Source organism: Mirounga angustirostris, unplaced genomic scaffold (assembly GCF_029215605.1).
Source record: "Mirounga angustirostris isolate CCGP_5_RB_7025 unplaced genomic scaffold, mMirAng1.0.hap1 SCAF_6, whole genome shotgun sequence".
In the NCBI taxonomy this organism is placed as follows: Eukaryota; Metazoa; Chordata; class Mammalia; order Carnivora; family Phocidae; genus Mirounga; species Mirounga angustirostris.
In genome coordinates this window covers 103,141,180-103,166,577 of record NW_026991714.1, presented here as the reverse complement: position 1 = coordinate 103,166,577, position 25,398 = coordinate 103,141,180, and the positions used below count along the sequence as shown (strand labels likewise).

Genomic DNA, 25,398 nt, shown 5'->3' with positions numbered 1-25,398 from the left:
ACCATGACAAACCAGGGCTTTCTGGGTTTTAGACTTTTTTCCTGGAGTGCTGCCCTAAGCACATCACTGGCTTTACCGTCATTGTAAGGACTCTGGCTTCTCTCGGGGACAGAAAGGAGTCGATGGAAGGAGTTGAGTAGAAGAATGACATCAAATCATTTAAAAGGACTGCCCTGACTTCTCTGTTGAGAATAAAATGTCCTAATAAAAGGGACAGTTGGGACTGGAGTGCCCTATCCCTCATTTCTTACCGTCCTGAACATGATGCGTGGGGTTGTAACAGCCGGTCTCACACCATCAGGAAAAGACCAAGAAAACCCCAGACATGGCAGCTCTCATGGTCTCAAGGGCTACCTATCTCCATGTTTCTTTTTACACAATAAAAAGAAAACCCAGTGGCTTTTGTCTCTGAGAGGCAGGTCTTCCACAGCTTATGACTAAAGACAAGTCCTACAGACACTCCTGACTGATAACACCTGGTGACTGAGGAAGAGGGGGCAAGGCCTTCCCCTCCCCTGCCCTTCCACCCTTCGTCCACAATTTCCCAACCACTGCCCCCCATGCACACAGAAATCACATTTTACCTTTACAAATATATAAATAGATATAAATGTGTGTGTGTGTGTGTGTGTACACACACGTCTGGCCAACAGAAGAAATGAAAGACCTCAGATACCCACTTCCTCCCTACTGGGAGCATCAGGAGGCGCAGTGGCCGCCACCGCCAACAGCTTGATGGGAGTTGTGGTATCGCTGAAAACATCTGACACCTCCTGAGTCATCGCCTCCTGCATCCGGGCTTTCAGATCCTTAAAAACATTGTTTATGAATAAAAATTACCAAAAATGTCCAAAAAGCACATCTGCCAATGTCCTCACGTCAGTGACACATTCATCCATTCATGTGCTCTTTCATTCAGTAAGTATGTACTATCAACGACGTACAAAGTACTAAGCCAGCATGGAGCAGGTGTAAGAGATGAATCCCGCCCTCAAGAGATCAGCCTGTGGGAGGGAGGCTAAGACAGGACCCACATTTCCCTGGAGACTGCTCCACCCAAACGAGAAATCTTACTTCCTTTCTTGGCTTCTAAGAAAGGATACTGAGATTCAAGAGAGAGAACCCAAAGACGACTCTGAAATGAAAGAGTTCCTCACCACTCCCAATGCTGGAGGGGCCTGATAATCATGACCATAGAAACGGTAAGGATCATTCGGTGGGTACAGTGCCAAATTTCTAAGCATTTTCTCACATTAAGAGTAAAGAATTTAAGGATGGGAATTTTGGGGGGTACATGTTTTTTCAGTTAAAATTCTAGAAAAACTTTGGTAACCAGTCTACGTATCCATTTCTTAAGATGGGTCTAAAGAGGATTCTTAGAATTCATGAAAAGGCTCCTATTAGTCCAACCTAAGTTTTCTGGATTTACACAAAGAAGTCTCGGTCACTCCCATTGTGTCTCAAGGTGGGTGGCTCATGGATACCTGAGATGATTTTAGGTGTTAGATAGGCCAGTGTTCTGATTTTAATAATTACACGTTTTCTTTTAAAGAATACTAGGAAAAATGTAACTAGCTCATCAAGCTCATGATTTCAAGATTATTACAAAGTTTTCTTTTAAATAGATCCACTTAAGTTTAAAAAGGGAGTCCATGTTAAGAAAAATATGGACCAAATAAAGAAGTACAGGTGACACCTGGTAGAGCAAATATCACGGAAGTGTTCCCACTGGACTGAAACTTGAAAAACTTCAGCTGTCGTCAAACACAGATGAGCTTTCTCCTAATAAACTCTGGACTTCCTTATATCCTCCTCGATCCACTCTTCACTTTCCCTACTCTCAAGAAATTATGTATTTTACAAATCTCCCTCTCTCCCTCGTCTGTCAATAACAGTAGCAGAGAAATGTCGTGATACGTGCTCCAAAGTTGTACCTTTAAGGAGTCTTGGAGCTGAGAGGCAAGGGCTCTCGCCTGAGGACTCTCTCCTTCCCCTCTGGCAGCCAGGTCAGCCAGCTGGGCCGTCAGCTGGTCCACGCGGTCACACTTTGCAAGAAGATCTTGGCGATACGGCCCCATCATGACGTTAGCCAGACGATGCCCTTCGGCCACAAGCCCCCGGATGGCAGCCTGACCTGGATCCAGAGGAAAACACTGTAACTCACACAGACCCAGAGAAGGCAACTGCAGTGCCATTGTGCCAAACTACTGTGTTGCTGGTTTTTGCCCCGAACAATAGAAAAATTTAGGAGATTCAGAAAAGCATAAATAAGAATGGGTTATCCACCCATAATCCTCAGAGACTGATACAGTTGAACATTTCCTTCCTGTCTTCTGAAAAATTATTCTACTAGTATTTATTTATTTAATTTTAATTCCAGTATAGTTCACAGTGTTATATCAGTTTCAGGTGTACAATACAGTGATTCGACAATTCTATACATTACTCAGTGCTCATCACTGTTACATGTACTCTTAATCCCCTTCACCTGTTTCACCCATCCCCCCCACCAACCTCCCCTCTGGTAACCATCAATTTGTTCTCTATGGTTAAGTCTGGTTTTTTTTTGGTTTGTCTCAATTTCTTTGTTCGTTTGTTTTTTAAATTCTACACATGAGTGAAATCATATGGTATTTGTCTTTCTCTGATTGACATATTTCTCTTAGCATTATACCCTCTAGATCCAGATCCACGTTATTGCAAATCTTCCAGTCTTTTTTAATGTATCGCACATTCCTATACAAATACACATTTCTCTTTTACAAAATTGAGATCACACTTTACATTAACTTTTATGCCTCGCTTTTTTTATTGAAGGGGAGCATTTTTCCATATCACTGAATATTCTTAAAAAAATCATGATCTAAAAATCTATGTAATATTTTATCATATTAACTACAATTACTGATCATCTATTTATTATTAAACATTTACGCTGTTTATATACATTCTTATGTGTGACTCCTTAGAAAATGTCTAATTATTTCTTATAATAAATGCCTCTAAGTCAAATTGCTAAGTCAATGAGTATCAGCTTTTTTAAAGCTCTTAACACGTAACAGTAAATTGCTGTTCAGAATGTTTATACCAATTTATTCCTCCCCCAGTAAATTATACATCTGCCTGATTCCCCAACACTGGGAATCACCAATTTAAAAATTTATCTTTTGATCCATCAAGTACAGTAAATGAAATAAATAAATCTTTCAGCTTCAGCTGGTTTGCTATCATAAAATGACCTAAATTCTTACAGATTCATCCCTAAAATCTCCCTAAAATAAAAATTCTAGGTTATCAATGCTACGGGTGACTGTGTGATGCAGGAGTCCTCGCTAATGAAAATCACCTCGGTAGCGAAGTGCCTCCCTCTTAACTTATTTTCAAAAAATTACATTTAACTGGGTATTTTCCAAGGACTGTAATCGAAATACAATAGAATGGAAGTATACATAGACTGGAAATAATTAGTTCAAAGTTTCAATTCCAACCTGAGGGCCTTTCTATTTGCCCACAGCAAAACCATTTATTTGCTAATTCTTCTTGATTAAATCACAGGAATCATATTGGCTACACTTGGAAATGGAGTCCCGCTGTAGAATGACTTACTCACCAGTCACTGAAGAACCCCTTCTGCATCTAATTACAGATGAACAAGATCTCTATCAACAACTTGCTCATTTTCACTGAGACCAGTTTAATGAGGGTACATGCACTTATGGCCTTACCAACTCCCCGATCATCCACTGTGGGATTATCAATCCATCGCTGTGCTTGCTCAATCTTGCCCTCCAGGTGGACAGCTGCCTTGGCGGGCCTGCTGTTGGCCACAGCTCTATTGGTTTTGGTCTGCAAGTTCTGCAGAGCTGTGGCCACCTGTTTGGCCAATGCTCGGGCCTCTGGGGAATCTCCTTTGCCCCTGAAGAGAAAAAAAAAAAAGAAAAAAGCCATCCTGTCACAGACACAATTTACACTGAGATGGTCTGAATTGCTATACAAATGCTAATGAGATGACAAATTGCTAACAACTGTTATTAGCTTAGTTTGGAAGGAGAGTGGTTTATTTGGCACTAAAATAAGAAATTAATAATTTAAATTCAGATTGCATTATCCCAGTTAAAACGTTAAATATGAGTTTGAGTCAGTCTACCACGATCAAGTTCAACCACTTGGTTAGCTGAGTTCAGCCAGCCATCGTGGAAAATGCTAGTTCCCTCAGGAACTAGGTGGACCCAAGCAGCCACGTATGTTGTGTATTAGCAGTTGAAGCAGTTATAGAACTAATTGTAGAGAACTAGTAGGAGTACAATCTTTTTTTTTTTTTTTCTTTTTTGAGAGAGAGAGAGCAGGAGTGGAGGCTGAAAGGGGGTGGTAGGGAGAGGGAGAAGAAGCAGCAGACACCCCGCTGAGCAGGGAGCCTGGCTCGGGGCTCGATCCCAGGACCCTGAGATCATGACCTGAGCCGAAGGCAGACACTTAACGACTGAGCCATCCAGGCACCCAGGAGTACAGCCTTTTGAGTCCCAACTCTGACAGGTACTATTGCAAATACTCTTATATTATTTAATCCTCACAACAACCCTATGAGGTATACCAGTATTATCCCCGTTATTCAAACAAAACTGAGGTGCTAAAAGGTCCTATCACTTCCTTTGGTGGACTCAGGATTCAAACCCAGGCACTCTGTCTGACCTCCGAGTCCTCACTCTTAGATACTTACATTGCTATCAAGTAATTCTCCAGTCCTTGCCATAACTGATTGAACTGGTTATCTAACTCAAAGACAACACGGCCACAGTCATGCAAGGCACCTACTTCCTGTGTGCATAAAAGTCACCTGGGATCTTAGTTTTAAATGCAGATTGTTAAATCCACCATCAAGAGATTCTGATTAAGTATGTTGGTGTGGGGTCCAGGGTATACATTTTTTACAACCTTCCCAGGTTGATTCTAGGGTAGGCTGTCCTTGGTCCATACTTCAAAAACACTGCATAGTCAACTAGTGGTGGATCTGCAACTAGAAAGTCATACTAAGCTTGGGACATGGAAGGTCAAAGCTAGACGAAGAACCCAAATAAACAAAATCAACACACAGAGTGCAGCAGACAGCATACCATAATCACAGGAATCATATTTTTGGTTTGTCTCAATTTCTTTGTTCGTTTGTTTTTTAAATTCTACACATGAGTGAAATGTGTAGAGCTGCCACCAGACCTGGTCATACTTCAAACAATTAAGTTCCATTAGATACCTCTACATATTTCTAATAAACTTCCACTTTTTACTTGAGTTAGTTCCTTGCAACCAAAAAACTTGAACAAGAACATCAACACAGAAATAAAAAGAAAACCACATTATATATCACAAAGGGAGATTACTGCCCCCAAAATCCCACTCCAAAGACTTCAGATTCTAACCATTATGAACATACAAAGTCTGACGCATTTTACACCTCAAGTCCACTTAGAGAGAACTTCAGGCTAGTCTTCTCTGTCTCACCAATAAAAATGAAAATACTAGTCTACGTGCCAGAATGACTAATTTAGATACTCTCTTAAGAACTCCTTTGTGACTTTAAATTTCTATACCTTCTCCATTATAAAGCTGGACAAAGAAGGTATTTACCATGGCTCTGGTCATGGCTCTCCTGCTACCAGAAAGCTATGTATATGTATATGTTATAGCAATAAGTAATGATGGCATCTGACCACACAGGGAGGTTTGCCCTTAACACCATTACCATCAATTCTCTCTTCATCACTACGAAACATTAATGAGTACCTGATATGTATATGGAATTGTGTTACAGTCTTTAAAACAGTTTTCTGTTTCGAGTATTTTTAAACTAATAAGAAAGTAAACAGATTATACAAATGGGTTAGTAGTAATGAACACACACCTAACTGTATAGACATTATATTTTAAATTTCCTAATTGTCAGATTATTTATTTTCTCCACCTAAACAATTTAAGGTTTTGGGGTATAAAACAGTGATCCCCAAATGATCAAGCTTGGTATATAATCAAACTTGAGCTGTTATTTAAGTTGGTCTCCATCACAACCTCCTGCCTAATGTATATCTATTCTGCTCCCACCCATCTCCTATTTCACAGTCCCAGCTAGGCAGGGATGTGCCTTCTTAACCAACAATGTCCTCTTGGTCAATGTAAGGCTTGAAAGAACTCCAAGGTACCAGTCACTGAAAAAAGGTTAGGTACTCTCCCATGGAAGAACAGGAAATGAAATACGCAAGTTAAACAAAAAGCCAAATCTCACAAAATACTTGACTACGGTTACCCCTGGAGAAGTGGCTGGAGGACTGAGGTGGGCAAGAAGCAACTTTTACTCCTGACGTTGTACTCTTTTTTAATGTTCTTTTAGCATGTGCTGCAGTTTGTTTGTTTAAGAGAGAAACATATCAATCAAAAGAACAAAGCAACACCTCTTTTCTATATAATCAAAGTAGATGCCATGAAAGTCTTTAAAAGCAGCAGCTGTGGTGAGGACAGTGTATTTAAGGATCTTTTATAATTGTTACATAAGAAATAACCTTGCTGGGGAAAGAAGTAAGCATCTTCTTGTACCCCCCTCCACTCCCCTCCACAGAATCTTTTCTTAGATAGCCACAAAAATTATTTTCCTCATATGCCTGGGAAACGGTTATGCCACAAACATGACGTAGCCGGAAAACTCCTAGCTTAGAAATTAAAAAGTAGGGGCGCCTGGGTGGCTCAGTCGTTAAGCATCTGCCTTCGGCTCAGGTCATGGTCCCAGGGTCCTGGGATCGAGCCCCGCACCAGGCTCCCTGCTCCACGGGAAGACTGCTTCTCCCTCTCCCACTCCCGCTCCCCCTGCTTGTGTTCCCTCTCTCACTGTGTCTCTGTCAAATAAATAAATAAAATCTTTAAAAAAAAAAAAAAAGAAATTAAAAAGTAGATCTCAAAAAAGGAGTTCTTAGCATCCTAAATGTATTCATTTAAAACCATGTGATCAGCAATAAATCATTAAACCTCAGTTATGTCAATAATAAAATATAAGTAGTATCTGACCTAGCCATGTCACACAGAATCAACGAGAATACAGTGGAAGAGCATCATACGTGCATTTAACCTACAGCATTCAACTATCTATGTGCCTGGGGGAGAAAAGAGAGATTAAAGGGCAATATCAGAAATTAAATACATACTGTCTCCGGAGATCTGCCAATTTAGAAGTCAGAGCAGATATTTCCCCAAGAGAACGTAGAATGTCATCTCTCTCTTTAGGATCATCACATAATTCTGCTATTTTCCGGGCTTCAGCCAAAGCCCCTCGGACCTGTTCTTCTCCTTCTGGTCCACCATTTGGATCTGCAAGCCAATTCTACACACACAGAAACAGAAAAAAAGCAAACTGAGATCTCATAAACCACATTTCTCTAAACTCAACAAGGCCATCAGAAAGATTTCAAAAGTAATCACAAGGCACACCAGTGATCTTTTACAATGCTGATTCTTATTGTTTTACATAGGTTCTTAGCTCAGGTAAAACTGAATCAATCCTTCATTGATTAAGTGATTTTTTTCATTCCCGCTAGAATATTTTCACAAGCTTTATCTTATCTTTGACTTAATCACATCTTATTAATTCAACTTCTCAAGCATTTGTGTTTCTCCGTGAAACGCTTGAAAATCATTTTATAGGAGAGTAGCATCAGAAAACTTTAATCCTTTAACACTGTTATGACCAAACATAGTTGGGAATTCTAAGATGAAGAACAGTTTTTATATACTGTGATCTATACCAGGAACTAGTAGTATTCTCTTGGTACTCAGAGTACTTCCTTTTAACTAACCAGAGTATTCAAATTAAGATCTCTATTTCAAAATATAGATAAACATGAGTCCAAGTCTAAACCTATGGTGGGAGGAGAGGTGTTAACCCTGGTAATTGCTGGGAATCAGTCATCACTTAGAAACACCCGTTATCCACCCACAGTAAATGAGAGAGACAGAAAGACAGACAGAGATGAAGAATAGTTATGGAACATTTGTCTTTTACTTCCCACCTGAAAATCATCATTACTACCTGAGCAGCATCAATCTTCTTGGCAATGCTCTGCTTGGAGTTGGTCATAGCTTCCAGCTTGCGGGCTGCATTTTCCACTTTTGCTGTGAGCACGTCCAGACCCTGCGACACCTGCTGGGCTTTCTGCATGGCCACCGGTGAGGCCCCTTGTCCTCTGCTCAAAACAGATGTTGTCACTGTACTCTCTCAAATACTTACTGGCAAGATATCATGAGATGCACAAATACATCATTTCTGTTAACATGCTTGTCTTTTTCCTTTCCTCCAGTACATCTAGGATAGCACAAGAAAACGCAGAAATAAAGCAAAATACCCAAACCATCTACTTTCTCCTTTTGCTCTTAAAAATATGCATTAGCTTCCTGGAATGGCATAACCACTTTAAAGACCAGCCTGCAAATTTTGTTAATAATGATTCTCCTCTTGATAGTGATTACATAATCAAGTCTGAACTTCAGGGGGAAAATGTGCTTGTGATCTTCTTACTATGGAGGATTTGTTACCATAGTCATGTGTGCTTTAGGGGAAAAAAATCCCATTAGATTGTCTTATTTATGGGCAAGTATACACTGAAAATGTTTCAGGAGGTAGCAGGCACAGTGTTATTGAAAGCACACCACGCGGGGCGCCTGGGTGGCTCAGTTGGTTAAGCGACTGCCTTCGGCTCAGGTCATGATCCTGGAGTCCCGGGATCGAGTCCCGCATCGGGCTCCCTGCTCGGCGGGGAGTCTGCTTCTCCCTCTCCCACTCCCCGTTTGTGTTCCCTCTCTCACTGTGTCTTTCTCTGTCAAATAAATAAATAAAATCTTTAAAAAAGAAAAAAAAGAAAGCACACCACGCTAGGACCAAGCCGATCTGTGTTCAAATCCTTATTCTTGGGACCTGTGAACCTTGTTTACAATGGGCTTCAGCTTTCTAACTTATAAAATGAGGAGTGGGTGGGTAACAATACTTGCCCTGCTTACCCAACAGTGGTTTCAAGCAAAAGGATAAACTTGAAAACACTATGGCAATAAAGCAATATAAACATATAACTACTCCTGTTATTGAACTGTCATTATTATTATTATAATAAACCTAATAAGAATCTTAAATGTCTACCTTCCACTCCTATGCAATCTATAAATATCAAAACCAGTTGGTACGGATGGGAAAAAAGCACTGTTGACAAGAAACTGGGTTTTATTTTTTTTTTCAATCAAATTCCTGAAGAACTAATTTTACTCTTTTCCTCTCTCAGAAGTGGTAGGCTACTAAAAATGATGTGCATTATTAGACACTTGTTTTCTCTTTTTAAGAGACTTTCCAAGTCATAACAAAGTAAGATTTGCCACCTTTTCGCAAGCTCAGATTTTTTAATTCACTCAGCCTGGTAAACTCCCCACGATGGGGTGGCAACTTTTTTTTTTTTTTAATGTTATGTTAATCACCATACCTTACATCATTAGTTTTTGATATAGTGTTCCATGATTCATTGTTTGCGTATAACAACCAGTGCTCCATGCAGTACGTGCCCTCTTTAATACCCATCACCAGGCTAACCCATCCCCCCATCCCCCTCCCCTTTAGAACCCTCAGTTTGTTTCTCAGAGTCCATAGTCTCTCATGATTCGTCTCCCCCTCCGATTTCTCCCCTCTTCATTTTTCCCTTCCTGCTATCTTCTTCCTTTTTTTTTTTTTTTAACATATATTATTTGTTTCAGAGGTACAGGTCTGTGATTCAACAGTCTTACACAATTCACAGTGCTCACCATAGCACATACCCTCCCCAGTGTCTATCACCCAGCCACCCCAACCCTCCCATCCCCCACCACTCCAGCAACCCTGTTTGTTTCCTGAGATTAAGAATTCCTCATATCAGTGAGATCATATGATACATGTCTTTCTCTGATTGACTTATTTCGCTCAGCATAATACCCTCCAGTTCCATCCACGTCATTGCAAATGGCAAGATTTCATTCCTTTTGATGGCTGCATAATATTCCATCGTATATATGTATACCACATCTTCGGCGTGCATGTACCTCTTCGGATCACTACATTTGTATCTTTGGGATAAATACCCAGTAATGCAATTGCTGGGTCGTAGGGCAGCTCTATTTTCAACTTTCTGAGGAACCTCCATACTGTTTTCCAGAGTGGCTGCACCAGCTTGCACTCCCACCAACAGTGTAGGAGGGTTCCCCTTTTTCTGCATCCCCGCCAACATCTATCGTTTCCTGACTTGTTAATTTTAGCCATTCTGACTGGTGTAAGGTGGTATCTCACTGAGGTTTTGATTTGGATTTCCCTGATGCTGAGCAATGTTGAGCACTTTTTCATGTGTCTGTTGGCCATCTGGATGTCTTCTTTGGAAAAATGTCTGTTCATGTCTTCTGCCAATTTCTTGATTGGATTATTTGTTCTTTGGGTGTTGAGTTTGATAAGTTCTTTATAGATTTTGGATACTAGCCCTAATTTATCTGATATGTCACTTGCAAATATCTTCTCCCATTCTGTTGGTTGTCTTTTGGTTTTGTTGACTGTTTCTTTTGCTGTGCAAAAACTTTTTATCTTGATGAAGTTCCAATAGTTCATTTTTGCCCTTGCTTCCCTTGCCTTTGGCAATGTTTTTAGGAAGAAGCTGCCATGGCTGAGGTCGAAGAGGTTGCTGCCTGTGTTCTCCTTTAGGATTTTGATGGACTCCTGCCTCACATTTAGGTCTTTCAATCATTTGGAGTCTATTTTTGTCTGTAATGTAAAGAAATGGTCCAGTTTCATTCTTCTGCATGTGGCTGTCCAATGATCCCAACACCATTTGTTGAAGAGACTATCTTTTTTCCTTTGGACATTTTTTCCTGCTTTGTCAAAGATTAGTTGACCATAGAGTTGAGGGTCCATTTCTGGGCTCTCTATTCTGTTCCATTGATCTATGTGTCTGTTTTTGTGCCAGTACCATACTGTCTTGATCATGACAGCTTTGTAATAGAGCTGGAAGTCCGGAATTGTGATGCCACCAGCTTTGCTTTTCTTTTTCAACATTCCTCTGGCTATGCGGGGTCTTTTCTGGTTTCATACAAATTTTAGGATTATTTGTTCCATTTCTTTGAAAAAAGTTGATGGTATTTTGCTAGGGATTACATTAATGTGTAGATTGCTCTAGGTAGCATGGACATCTTCACAATATTTGTTCTTCCAATCCATGAGCATGGAATGTTTTTCCATTTCTTTGTGTCTTCCTCAATTTCTTTCCTGAGTATTTTATAGTTTTCTGAGTACGGATTCTTTGCCTCTTTGGTTAGATTTATTCCTAGGTATCTTATGGTTTTGGGTGCAATTGTAAATGGGATTGACTCCTTAATTTCTCTTTCTTCTGTCTTGTTGTTGGTGTATAGGAATGCCACTGATTTCTGGGCATTGATTTTATATCCTGCCTCTTTACTGAATTCCTGTATGAGTTCTAGCAGTTTTGGGGTTGAGTCTTTTGGGTTTTCCACATAAAGTATCATATCATCTGCAAAGAGTGAGAGTTTGACTTCTTCTTTGCCAATTCGGATGCCTTTGATTTCTTTTTGTTGTCTGACTGCTGTGGCTAGGACTTCTAATACTATGTTGAATAGCAGTGGTGATCGTGGACATCCCTGCCATGTTCCTGACCTTAGGGGGAAAGCTCTCAGTTTTTCCCCATTGAGAATGATATTTGCTGTGGGTTTTTCACAGATGGCTTTTATGATATTGAGGTATGTACCCTCTATCCCTATACTCTGAAGAGTTTTTATCAAGAAAGGATGCTGTACTTTGTCAAATGCTTTTTCTGCATCTATTGAGAGGATCATATGGTTCTTGTTCTTTGTTTTATTAATGTATTGTATCACATTGATTTGCAGATGTTGAACCAAACTTGCAGCCCAGGGATAAATCCCACTTGGTTGTGGTGAATAATCCTTTTAATGTACTGTTGGATCCTACTGGCTAGTATTTTGGTGAGAATTTTTGCATCCATGTTCATCAAGGATATTGGTCTATAATTCTCCTTTTTGATGGGGTCTTTGTCTGGTTTTGGGATCAAGGTAATGGTGGCCTCATAAAACGAGTCTGGAAGTTTATGGGGTGGCAACTTTATCAGCAGATAGAATGGCAAGGCTTATCTTCCTAACCCGAGCTTCTGATTGTAGGATGAACTCCAAAACATCATTGCTTCTCTTAATAGTAGCATGGATCTGTCATTCATTTATCTGTCCTCTTAAAATTCATCTTTATTTTTCATCTACACCAATATCTGAAATAATGAACTCAATAATATTAATTGCCAGGTATATAAAAGGTATATATACCTTTCATTTGTACTTGAGGCTTCCCTTTTTTTCTTTTTACAGATTTTTATTTATTTATTTGACAGAGAGAGACACAGCGAGAGAGGGAACACAAGCAGTGGGAGTGGGAGAGGGAGAAACAGGCTCCCCGCAGAGCAGGGAGCCCGATGCGATGCGGGCCTCGATCCCAGGACCCTGGGATCATGACCTGAGCCAAGGCAGACGCTTAACGACTGAGCCACCCAGGCGCCCTGAGGCTTCCCTTTTATGTACAGAAAAGCAGAAGACTTTTGGGACCTTTTATGATTTAATTTGCTTTTTTTCCTTCAACTCTAGTGATGAGAAACCTTTTTAGTATAAAAGTCCAACTGTGAAAATGTAAAAATATTTATGGGCTACATAATTTTTCATTCAAAGTAAAAGTTTACTGAGTCCTATGGGAGGGAAAATAGATCCTTACAACCTAGAAACCCTAGGTGACTGAAAAGAAGCTTATCAATGAAGAAACTGTTGCTGAGTCTCAGCCACTAAAATGTTAAATAGCTAGGCATATTTAAGAAAGGCTAACAGGGAGATAGCTTCCTAATCTCTCATCAGGAAAGGACACTGCAGGCTCCAGTGGGAAGCAGGCCCATAGCTCCTCATCACTGTTCGAGCCTTTTCTCTTTACAGACTTACGGTCAATCCCATACAGCAACCACCTTGTTCTCTTGCTCAAATTCATCTTTCTCTAAACACATACAACTGTGTATTCGAGAATTCCAAGTGAGGACTGTCTACCACACTGTGAAAAGGCTGTAGACAAAAGAGCCAGCAATGAGAAATGAGAAGAGCCAAGAATCTTGTCAAGCAGCTTTGGCATTTCTCCGAACGGGAACAGAACTTCTTTTTGTCCTTTCTGTAAAGTTCTTGTCATGCTCATGACAGGGGAGACTGCTTCACAGCGGGAGAAAAAGACTCACTGAGCTCAATGAGATCACATTTACTTATGCAGTTCCTTCTCCCTACAAGGTAGAGACTCTTGACCTGAAACCCCTGGAGCTTCCAGGCCTACAGTGAATCCACAAACCTCTGGAAATTATACGTAATATTATATGGGCACATTTATGTGCATTTTTTTACATACAGATTAATGGCTTTCATCAGATTTTAAAAATTACCTTGACCCAAAAAAGGTTAAGAACGACTCCTTTAAGAACTGTACTCTTGGGGCACCTGGCTGGTTCAGTCAGTGGAGCATGCGACTCTTGATTTCAGGGTCATGGGGTCGAGCCCCATGTTGGGTATAGAGATTACTAAAAAATAAACTTAAAAAAAAAAAGAATATATCTATCTATATATATACACATAGATATAGATAGATATATTCTTTTTTTTTTTAAGTGACCTCTACATCCAACATGAAGCTCAAACTCACAACCCCAAGATCAAGAGTTGCATGCTCCACCGACTGAGCCAACCAGGTGCCCCAAGAACTGTATTCTTAAGTCTATTCTGTTAATACATTTGAAACCAGGTCTAACAGTGTACATGTCAAGGGGTGTTACTGAGGCCTGTTTGTATGGAGACCCTGTATATTCCAATTATCTCAAGATGTTTCATGACATTCTTGAAGCCAAATTAAACTTCATCTACACTAGTATCTAGCATATTTCAATTCTTCCCTAATGCCCATATTATAAAATTCCATAAAAATGAGGATCTTTTAGAACTTCATTGACTCTATGGATGAGTTCCAAAGAAGCCTATATTATACTGAGTTTTCCTAATAGCAAGCTATATATATTTAGTTTACAGGGGGGAAAGTTCTAAAAGTCAAGTCTTAAAGTAGGTAAAAGAATTATGAAACCAAATGAATAATGATGAAATAGAAACTGAAAAAAGCCTAGAAATAACCAACTTACATGATAACTGACTTAACTGGTTTTTTAAATAATGTGAAATAATTCCAATGTTTTCACTCTTTATGTTTCTTTTTACCCATCCTTCATAAAATATATGCCTACCCATGCCAGACTTCACCACCGCCCCTTATTAATCATAAGCCTATGGCTAGAAACTAAGATACCAGATTTCTATTTCAATTTCAACTTTACTACAAGGCATCTGCCTATTTTAAAAGTTCATCAAAGGAAAAGTTCACTTCAATCTCAAAAGAATAGAATATAATGATCTGTGTTAGCCATTAGTCAAAAAGAACACAGTATAATTAGCAGAGACTTGCTCTCTGAATCACTCTGTCAGGAGTTCCATCTGATCCGTTACCTAACTTGGGTAAGAGCAGAGGAACTTTACCTGGCTCGGAGGTCAGCCACTTGATCAGTCATCTGCCCCAGCATTTTACAGGTTCCCAGGATCTCCCTGCGTTCTTTGCCTGCACAGAGCTCACCAACTTTTCCAGCTTCATCTAAGATCTGTCTGATGGCCTGCTCACCGGCATCCCCTAAAATAAAGAGATATTCAATATCTACACTGTTGATGCATTAATTATTTAGGAAGGATGCTTTACAAGTCATTTCATTCATGAAGGAATGGATGATTTTAAACGGCAAGACAAGTGAATAGAAGACAATACATCTGATCACTAACAGCTAAGCAGTGCCCTTAAACCAGAGGGTGAGGTTTCAACCACAGATACTTCTAAAAAAGATACTTGGAATCATATCCATCTGAAGATGATAAGCAGCTTGTGGTAAGAATATGGATGATGAAAATAGGCTCAACTCATTTAATACTACTTAGCACCTCTAACCTCCATTAGGCTTTTCACATTCATTCAAATATTAATCTAAAACTGAATATTAGATTGGAGAATCCATAAAACCTAGCTCAATAACCCATTTGGGTCTTTACATAAGTCAACTTTGCTTTCCAATTCTTATTGGCATCATCATTTAATCTGCTTAATTAAATTACTTTGTTGACATAAATGGAATCTGCCCAATGGGAACTATAAGAGTTTTCTATTCAAAATAATTACCTTTCTGATTCAGAGAAGAAGTGAACCAATAATCTGGCAAAGAATGCCCAGTTCAGCTTGGCTAATTCCTCCATGATGAGAGGGATTAGTCTTTGTCCTTCATCCTTTTAAGGACCAGTAATGCTTCAATTAGTCAAAACTATCAGAATATGGAGTATGCCCCTAAATGTTGCAGTAGTTATCTCAGGATTATGAGATTGTGGGAAGATTTCTTTCTTTTCTTTGCTTGATTTTTAGCTTGTTACTGTATCCATCGGAAAAGAAGAACCAGAGGATTACCTGGGGAGGCACTGGGATCACGGAGCCAACCTTTGGCCTGGTTCAGTTTGGAGTCTATCGAGGCCAATGCTCTCTTCATGGCTTCAGTGTCCTTTTGAAGAGAAATACAATTATTTTCTTTGCAAAAATGGAGATACCATGATACACAGTAAGACAGGGAAAAAGTTACAGCACTTAACATACTGTAGCTAAGGTAGTCCTACAACAGCCTTGAAAATACTCTCATCACACCAGAATGCTTATTTCTGTCAAAATGCAGCATGATGCATGCAAATCTTCCATTAATTCTATTTTGTTTTCTGATCTATTGCTAAACTGTGAAAACTGGTAAGAATCACTCAAGCCAAGAGATGCTTCATGTCTGCAGCAGGGAAAAGCCCTGTTGTCACATGCCTCATTATCAGCCTTCCACTCCACATTCATCTGCCGCAGCCCTGGCACAGCCCTCCCTGCATCCGGGAAGCCTCATTAGCACGTGGCGCCACAAATCACAGTTCTCTTACATCTCGCTCTGAAATACACAAACACTGGATGATGCTTCGCTATACTGAATTAATCCGAGAAACTTGGAACTACTGCTTGGAAAAAAATTGAGAATTTTAATCTAGCAATTTAGTTTTAATTCCACAAATAAACCACTCCATGTAACGCAAGAAAGAAGTGTTATTCTGGCCTTCCCTGCCATCCTCCTCATCCTCCTCATTCTTAGCTCCCTTACCATCCTAACCCGGAAGAAGAGGCAGGATAAAATAAGTGGATCTCAGTTGATTGTTTGCAATCAGGATTCATGATGGCTAGCATTAAACCCGGGACACAGCATGAAAAGCTGAAGCAGACTAAAAATACACCAACTGTTTGATGAAGTTTTTAAAATATAGAAAAATGTAGAGAACAATATAATACTCATGTGTTCACCCTCACCACTGACAGGCTATCTCGTAAATCTCTATGTAAACACCTTAAAAGACAAATGAGTGGGTGGCTTAGTCAGTTAAGTGTCTGTCTCTTGATTTCAGCTCAGGTCTTGATCACAGGGTCCTGGGATCAAGCCCCAAGTTGAGCTCCACGCTCAACACCGAGTCTGCTTGGGATTCTTTCTCCCCCTCTCGCTCTGCCCCTCCACCCCCTCACACTCTCTTTCTGTCTCTCTCTAAAATATAAAATAAAATAAAACAAAATAAAATAAAACAAAACAAAACAAAAAGACAGCTGAACTCCCTTCTGCTCTAGGGAACTGGCTCTTACAGAGTTCCGTGCATGGAAGCGCAGAGTTAACCTCTGAAATTCTAGGCAATGCCCTGAATCCCTAACTTTTTTTCACTTTCCAGTCCTGGAAAACTGGGGTTCTTAAAGGTGTTTTATCACTACTCTTCCACACGGGGGCACGAGGAGCATCCCCACTTCTAATCTAAACAAGACCCAGCACTAGGACAAAATAAGTGCAGGCAGCACTCAGAGGCTTAAGGTCAGCAGCCTGACCACAGCTTTTCCCACGTACCTATGCAAACTCTCAGCTTTAGGATTTCCGCCTTCCTGATCTAAACAGATACAGATTACTTTAACCTTGGCTATCCAAGGCTCTAAATAGCAAAATTCTCAGTCATAGCAACTAAAGAGAAATGAACTAAATTACTGAAAAAAATGTAAACAAAATATTTTTTATTATCAAGTTATATGGAATTATGGAGGCTATCTCTCAATAGAAGGCAGAGACTATCTATTTTGAAATCCATTTGTAATCAGTGCAAGTAGACAAATGGCATTTTTTAAGTGCTTTCATTCTCAAATGGCTTAAATATCTACTCCTCCTCCATCCTGTCCTACATTAATGTGCACAGCAAACCCTGCCTTTAAAAGTCAGCTTTCACTTGATGCCAGATTAGCAAGGCCCAAATCAATACCTGTTTAAAGAGGCTCAGGCAAATCCCAACCTCAGAGAACTAGATAGCCCTTAGGGTCTAACACAAGTTACAGGACTTTGTCTAGGTACAGGAAAAAAAAAAACTTCACAATCTCTTATTAGGGAAGTATGTGCATACTCTAAAGAGAAATTATATCCACGTAAAAATAATTTAAAATCTGTTAACCATTTCTCTAATACATTATTATTTTTTAGAGTGAAAAAAACTGGAGATTGATTTCATTTCAAAAATCTAAATTCAAGGGGAACAAAGATCAAATACTTTGTCTATTCTAGAATTAAAGGCTACTATTTGGGGGTGCCTGGCTGGCTCAGTCAGTAGAGCATGCAACTCTTGATCATGGGGTCATGAGTTCGAGCCCCACGTTGGATGTGGAGCCTACTTAAAAAAAAAAAAATCAAAAAGAGACAAGGCTACTAGTTTGGAAACTAACTTTAATTGAGGATTTCTTCCGTGTTAGGTTCTGTTTTAGGTATTGTTTCCCCTCATTACTTCATTGAACCTCAAATTTAAATATAATTTAATTTTACAAATTAAGAAACAAGGACTCAGTCCTACAAACCCAACTGATCTCAGGTTTGCTGACACCAAACCTATCTATTTTATATTAAATGAAATTCGTGAATTTTTTCTTTTACCAAGAAGAGTTGCTGAAGATTCTTCTAACCCTTTGTAATAGTCAGCAAGCCTTTGCCTTTTTGATTTTGGCTTTGGTTAATACTGACCAGAAAATAAGCTCTAGAAATCAAAATCCTAATCTTCACTACCCAAAATGACTTATTTTATTCTTCATTGCCCCAAAATGACTGAAACATAATGAAAAAAGTAGCTTTGCTCTATTCAGTATCCTCAAAAATCATGCTTTTCTCCCTAATAAAGCATGAATGACCACCACACTTCAAGGAAAGAATCTAATTCTCAGGAAGTGAGTAATTTACTCCTGAATGGGAAATGATGTGACCTCAGTAAGTTAAAATTAAGAGGTGCTCATTTTCCCCTAAAAATGACCCACAGCAAAACTGAAATGAAGCTGCATTTTTTAAACTGGGAATTTTAGTTACCAAAGTTTTTAATAGCATGAATTTTAGACAATTTTGATGATTCAAAACAATAACTGAAAGGACCACCTTAGATTCTTTCTGGAACAGAACAAGTTTTGAATACTCATTTAAACACATTACACTTTAATGTCATACCTATTAAAATAAAAAATGTCCATGGGAACAGATATTTTGGTCTTCTAAGAATCTCATATATACTTCTTTTGAAGGGCAGTATTTATTATGGAATTGACAGAACTGTCATAAGCAGCATAAGAAGTATATTAATACTGGATATGCTACAAACCAATTCACTGAACAACTAAGACTAGAAGTCAATTTTGAGATATATTTATAGAGTGAAAATAACCATAACCCCATGGTCATCCATACCATGTATCACAAAGCTTTCAGTTAAACCATGTCAGGCCTAAGTACCCAGAGTACAATCTGGGTATGAAATACAAGAGAAAAAAAATCTTCATTTGAGTATTTTCTCTGTAAAATCTCAAATTTGGGAAAGAGAAAAGTCTCCACCAATCTCTTCTCTGGGTTTTTGTTGTTCTTGTTGTTGTTGTTGTTCTTAAGATTGAATGTAAAAAAAAGACCAGATCTAGGCCTGAAGCTTTGGGGACAGCTGGTAGGGATCTGGTCACCTCCCCCAAGGTCCCTTTTACAGTAAAACTCTTAGAGGAGTTCAAGTTTTAAATGAAAAACCACACCGGTTTGGCTCTGTCCCACACACACCAAAAGGTGGAAGGACAACCTTAAAAGAACTCCCTTTTAGGGGCGCCTGGGTGGCTCAGTCGTTAAGCGCCTGCCTTCAGCTCAGGCCATGATCCCAGGGTCCTGGGATCGAGCCCTACATCGGGCTCCCTGCTCCATGGGAGGCCTGCTTCTCCCTCTCCCACTCCCCCTGCTTGTGTTCCCTCTTTCGCTGTCTCTCTGTGTCAAATAAATAAATAAAATCTTTAAAAAAAAAAAAAAAAAGAACTCCTTTTACATGCTCTCCCAGGAACTGAAACACTTCTGAAACGTAATACAGAATTAGATCTAAAGAACACTGAATAGTACTGAGAACCACGGAGTTCCTCCTAGAGATAATCAGAGGGAACTTCAGAAGAAAAAGTGAGGTCCTACAATGCCAGCTTCTAGAAAATTTTCAATAAGGGACTAAGGACTCCCTCTTGTTTGCTGCCCAACCTACTCTCCCTTTTCCCACGGACACCTCCCCTCCCCACACTCCAAACTCTGTTCCATTCCTGATGGCATTTCCACCCTTTCATCAGTGTTTTAAACAAAGATGTTTCTGGAAAGAATAAACTGGGCAGTAGAACAAAATCTTACAAACTACACTGAAGTGACAAAAGAAAGTTGTCTACCCCTGAGACTTCAGGTAAGTTACCCTCCCGGTCTTCAGTTCCTCATCTTTAAGAAAACCTTCCCAGCTCTAAAATTCAATGCCACCTATGTGCAGACAATCAGATGTACCAACTGAAAGATCACTTGGATCAGAAGGGAAATGTCAATTGTTTTAACATTTTGGGCTTTTCTCCAATTTGAGGGGAGGGGCTAAAATATCATAAATGCCTGAATTAACTATTTATCTCAAAGTCCAAGAGATAAGTCCTTTACTGTATTAGCTGCTAAAATAAAACACTCTAAGACTCATTAAGAAGCTCACATAGTGTCAAATCACTATGTGTACACCTGAAACTAATACAACATTGTACGTCAACTATATTCCAGTTATAAAAATAAAACACCTAAAGGAGAATCATTTTAATTAACTGATTCAATCTTAAATCACGTTTCATTTTCATAGTAGACATTCTAATAATAAAGAAAAAACCTCACATACTTATTTTTTCAAAAATGAAATAAAATTAACACAAACCTCAGCTGTCTGTAGTTAAGAGCAAGTATTATAGGCTGATGTGTTCTAACCAATATTTCCTTCTTTGGTAGGGTACAGAAATCTTCTGTGCAAGACATCTGAGTCAGGCATTACATTTAGCCCACCACCAGCCTAGGCCCACAGTGGCAGGAAACCACCACAAGAACTAATTCTGAGTAACAGCATGTAATGCCTCCAGGTACAAGTTGTACGAGCACCTACGGAGTGTTCAAAAAATTCTTAGCTTAAAATTTTTCTCACTTCCTCTTAAATCTCAGCATGCATCAAGAAACAACTAATATAAATACAAAAAAAGAGAGAGAGAGATTAAGTATAGACTGCTAAATTTACAAAGGGCGGAATTAGAATTGTGTTTAATTCACAAATTTGTTTGTTTCATAATGTACCCTAAATTAATTTTTAATGATCACCATACAATGACTGCTGATTTCAGGAGGGGGAAATTGTTATTTTCAAAATAAAATGAGGCATTTAAACTCAAAGTACTTTTAAATGTGTAAATCTGTAATTTGAATGTAGGTATAAAAGGTAAAATAATCAGCTCCTGCATTGCCTCTTTAAAAACTTAACTTATTCGGCAAAACGCGCTTTTTACCAAAAATTGTTTCCACTTACTTTCTTCCCCCACTTTTCTAGAGGAACCATCACTTTCCAGGAGAAAACTGCACCAATGGGGAAGCATGAAACAAGTATGGTAAGACAAAGTTAATTCTTAACTGGTAGGGTCAAGAGGAGGAAAAAGATAGCATGTGTTAAATAGAATGGGGACCCAGGCCACAGACAGACTCAAGGTCTGATTAATCCACTGCTTACAGTCGAGCAGTGAAAGAGCGTAATGCTACTAAACTGAAAAATAACCAAAATTCTAGTTACCAGTTTCCATTTCCAAGGTAAAAATTTTTTTCTAATTATTCTTGCAACTAATAAAAACAGTCACACTTAAGGGGTGGGGGGAAGTAGAGTGGATGGGTGGGAAGTAAGCTCTGTCATGTATATCTTTTTATAGCATTTTGATTTCTGAACCAGGTAAATGTAAAACAAAAGCAAAATGAGATTTAAAAATAAACATTTGTTTGTTCTGATGTCATTATGTACTTGAGTTTCTTTTGGCTGAACTAATTTTATTTACTTTCTTTCATTCTGACATTTAAGTTTTGCAGCACCCATTATAGTCTAGTTCCTTCCAGATCAGCATAAAACTGAGACAGCTATAAGAATGTATACAGCATCTCTCAATGGCACTGGCACAAAATAAAGCTCAGCAACCCCTATTTACTAAATGATGGGTAACTTTTCCCCTCCAAACATAGAAAAACATTGAGGTTGTAAGGCCTGCTCCGCTTTTTTGCTATTTCTCATCTGCTAGAAGCAAAGGAGAGAGAATAAGGGAAGAGATTAGGTTAGGGAAAGGTGAGGTCATGGAGAACCATGGCTGATTCACATCTTAGCAGAACATGCAGTGAACCACGGACTGAAGTTAGGAGAAACTTTAGATACACTTAACTTTTTCCCTTTTGATTTTGAAGGCTAGGATCATTGTGAAGGACAGGTGCCCCATCTAAACTCCTGAGCCTATTCATTTTCACAATGGGTTGAAAACCTCAATGACACATCTCCAAAAGCAAAATTCTAGAGCCTGCAAAGGAGACTGGGAGGAAATGCAAACAGAGAGGTGACATCGGCTGGGAGTTTCATTCCCCAAGAGCAGGGTCCACACAGGTCACCTGGAGGTCACCCAGCTGAGAGAAACTTGCCCCTCAAATGAAGTCGGTGGGAATGAGCAGGCCAAAACGGTTCTCGGGAGCCTGTTTAAAAAGATGAAAGCACCCACCAAATATAGAAAGCCTGATATCCCCTTGTAATGTCTTTTCTTCTGCTTTCCCCAAAGAAATCGCTCAATATGAGCCAGAGTCAGTCTGCCTGGCACAGCCCCGAGTCCTAGATGAAATGACATCCTGACGCATATTCGAGCACAGTGTTACACACCGACACACGGAAAAAGGCACAGCACACAGCACAGGAAAACCTCACAGACATGCTTTTTTCTCTCTTGAAGCAAAAAAGAGACGAGAGGGCAAGAGAAAGCTTACCTTCTAAATGTGAGAAAAGGAATAAAACAAACAAGAGAACAAAAAAAAGATGCATAAAGAAGTCATAACAGGGAAGTGAAAGTTGTCAAATATGCAAAGGCAAAATTAAGTAAAATACCAAAGACTTAAAATGATTCCACCATCTAGATTTAAAACACAGTCTTAAAACTCGTTCAAGAACTTTGTGCCTCTGTGAACAAATCCAGAGTTAAGAGAAGCCGATTTCCTTCTGCGTATTTAGATTCACTTTCTGGGCAATGTGATTTTCAGACCCCAGCTTTGACCTTACCTTCCTGGTGTCCTGGAGAACAAATACAGCCCTACTGGGTACCCAATGGAAGTCACACTACAAATCCCCTCTTTGCTATCAGCCTGCTGGGGGGCCCTAGAAATATCATTTGGGTCCCACGTGGGGAAGCTGGATCCTGCAGACAGTGTGTTTCCCCCACTGCTCGTATCTTGGGCTCCTACGAGGAGAGTGTAAACCCAAGTGCCTCTGTTCTCCTAGTCACTAGACAGAGAGAAGTAGACCAGAGCAGCAGTAATATAAGACCACGGCTGCAAGGCTCTGGAAGGAATCCACCAACCCTTTTGGAGGCCAGGAGGAAATTCTAGATAAAGGGTGAGGGGACCCCTCAAAACTCACTGACGAATGTGAAAACTAATATTTTAATTAAGCTTTCCTTAAGGAAAATGGTATGACAAATGGACACACCTAGAAATGCCAGGAGTTTCCTCTGTAGATTTCTTAGGTCAGAGGTTGGTTAAGGAAAAGTTTCCAAAAAATTCGGTCACAGTCATGTTCTGTATCTTACTCAGTCACCTAGCAACAACCATCCACATAAAAAGGCAGGGTTCCCACCCAGGGGAGTATACACCATACAAGAATTCCTCCACCAGACCCAATGAGTGTCCAGCTTGAAGAAAAAGCTACACATCTCAGCCTTCAACCCCACAAACCTATTTATTTGTTCTAGCCTGCGGCAAAGGAAGTTTGCAAAAGCAGCAAGTAACCCATGAAACCCATGAAAAGTGAAGTAAAAATTATTTCATAATATCTGAGGGGTCTTACGCTACCCACAATTACAAGATAAAGTGTGAGGGGAGAATTCAGGAGTTAGCTTATTTCCCCTCCAATAACACTTACCTTGCTGGCCCAGGCATCTTCATCCCAAGAAGTGAGTTGTAATACACGAATGATCTCATTAATTTCAGCACTCATCTTCTCTACAGTAAAATTGCGGTTTTTCAAAGCTTCTTCTATTCCTTGGTTTTTTGAATTTTTAGTTGTTACAAAAATCTTCATAGCTGTAAAAATAAACAAACGATCAGAAACTAAGCTTGGAATTTAATCTTGCTGTATAAGAACATTCACACAAGATGTTCCACACTTCGAGTACATGTTCTGAGTTTCTAAGGTCTTAAAAAGAATATACTAGGCTGGCTCAGTCGGTAGAGCATGTGACTCTGGATCTCGGGGTTGTAGGTTCGAGCTCCACATTGGGTGTAGAAATTACCTAAAAAAATAAAACCTTAACAACAACAAAAAAGAATATATTAAAAACAAAACAAAAAAACACTGCAAGTGCGCCAATAAAGTTCTAATATCATCAACTTTAAGGTACAAGACATCACTAAAACATGATCAAGGAGCTAATTTAACATGTGTATCCTGAGGAGCTACAATCACAAAATATCCAATATCTTTCTAAATCACTTATCATCCCAGCCCTGACACTGGCCCCATCTAACACACACCGAACAGGACAAGATGAAAACAGTAAAACTCTAACTGGTGTATCCTGCTGCACCCAATCCTAATGGAAGATCCCAAAGTGTCAAGTTTCTCTTCCAGAATTTCTCTCATCATGTAGCAGGAAATTTTTAACCCCCAAGAGTAAAGAAGAAAACAATAATAATTTGAAGGACAGGAGAAAGAGAATATCTTCTCAGGAAATAACTGAAATTGTTAAAACAAAGACTGATCAACACTTTTTTTTTTTTTTAAGATTTTATTTATTTATTTATTTATTTATTTATTAGAGAGCGAGCGAGAGAGAAACAGCACGAGAGAGGAGAGGGTCAGAGGGAGAAGCAGGCTCCCCGCCGAGCCGGGAGCCCGACGTGGGACTCGATCCCAGGACCCCGGGATCATGACCCGAGCCGAAGGCAGTCGCCCAACCAACCGAGCCACCCAGGCGCCCTGATCAACACTTTATTGAGTTACCCAGATGAGAAAGAAATCTTACTCCCAAAACCCTTCTATCTCATGGAACAACTGGCCTCAAAAACATATTTCCCATGGGGATTTTAAGACTCTACTTACAAATGTTTTTGTTTTCTAGTCCATATAAGTTACAGGCTTTCTGAGCTCTTACCCTCACCTCTCCTTTTCTAGCTACTATCTGAAATGACAAAGCAGGGATGTAGGAGCTGGGGGTGACAGTGACATGCCTCGTAAGATTCTGAAAATAGAGCTGCCCTCTGATAGTTAAACTAATTAACCCTTAACTTGATTAAGATAACTTATGTAAACCATGAGGTGTCTGGTACATACTAGAGACCCAGTGAGTACAGATCCCTTTTGCTAGCTGAGACAACAGCCACCAGGCTCTACCCAGTGGGGAAGGGGTCCCATGTGGTATAGACCACCAACTCTGTAATGTAGAGAACAGTTAAATTTCTTTTAGGAAAAACGGTGTTAGCATAACACTGAAAAGGGCTTTGGGTTCACTTCTTTATCCTACAATGCTCTATAATATCCATGCCAGCTCCTAATTTCTTTTCATAACACAAATAAAAGTGTAAAAAT

At 39.5% G+C, this 25,398-nt stretch overlaps 1 protein-coding gene across 2 annotated transcripts in view; it reads right to left on the bottom strand.

Annotated features, from left to right (window-relative positions):
• Positions 1-25,398, bottom strand: part of VCL (vinculin) — a 113,636-nt gene that overhangs the window by 20,526 nt on the left and 67,712 nt on the right. For both annotated transcript variants that reach the window (XM_064594852.1, XM_064594853.1), the window contains exons 6-13: positions 23,734-23,894; positions 15,617-15,707; positions 14,653-14,800; positions 8,066-8,219; positions 7,185-7,360; positions 3,726-3,916; positions 1,935-2,134; positions 681-809 (exon numbers count right to left, since the gene is read on the bottom strand). In XM_064594852.1, coding sequence (XP_064450922.1) covers positions 681-809; positions 1,935-2,134; positions 3,726-3,916; positions 7,185-7,360; positions 8,066-8,219; positions 14,653-14,800; positions 15,617-15,707; positions 23,734-23,894 — 1,250 coding nt within the window. The remainder of the gene's footprint in view (positions 1-680; positions 810-1,934; positions 2,135-3,725; positions 3,917-7,184; positions 7,361-8,065; positions 8,220-14,652; positions 14,801-15,616; positions 15,708-23,733; positions 23,895-25,398) is intronic.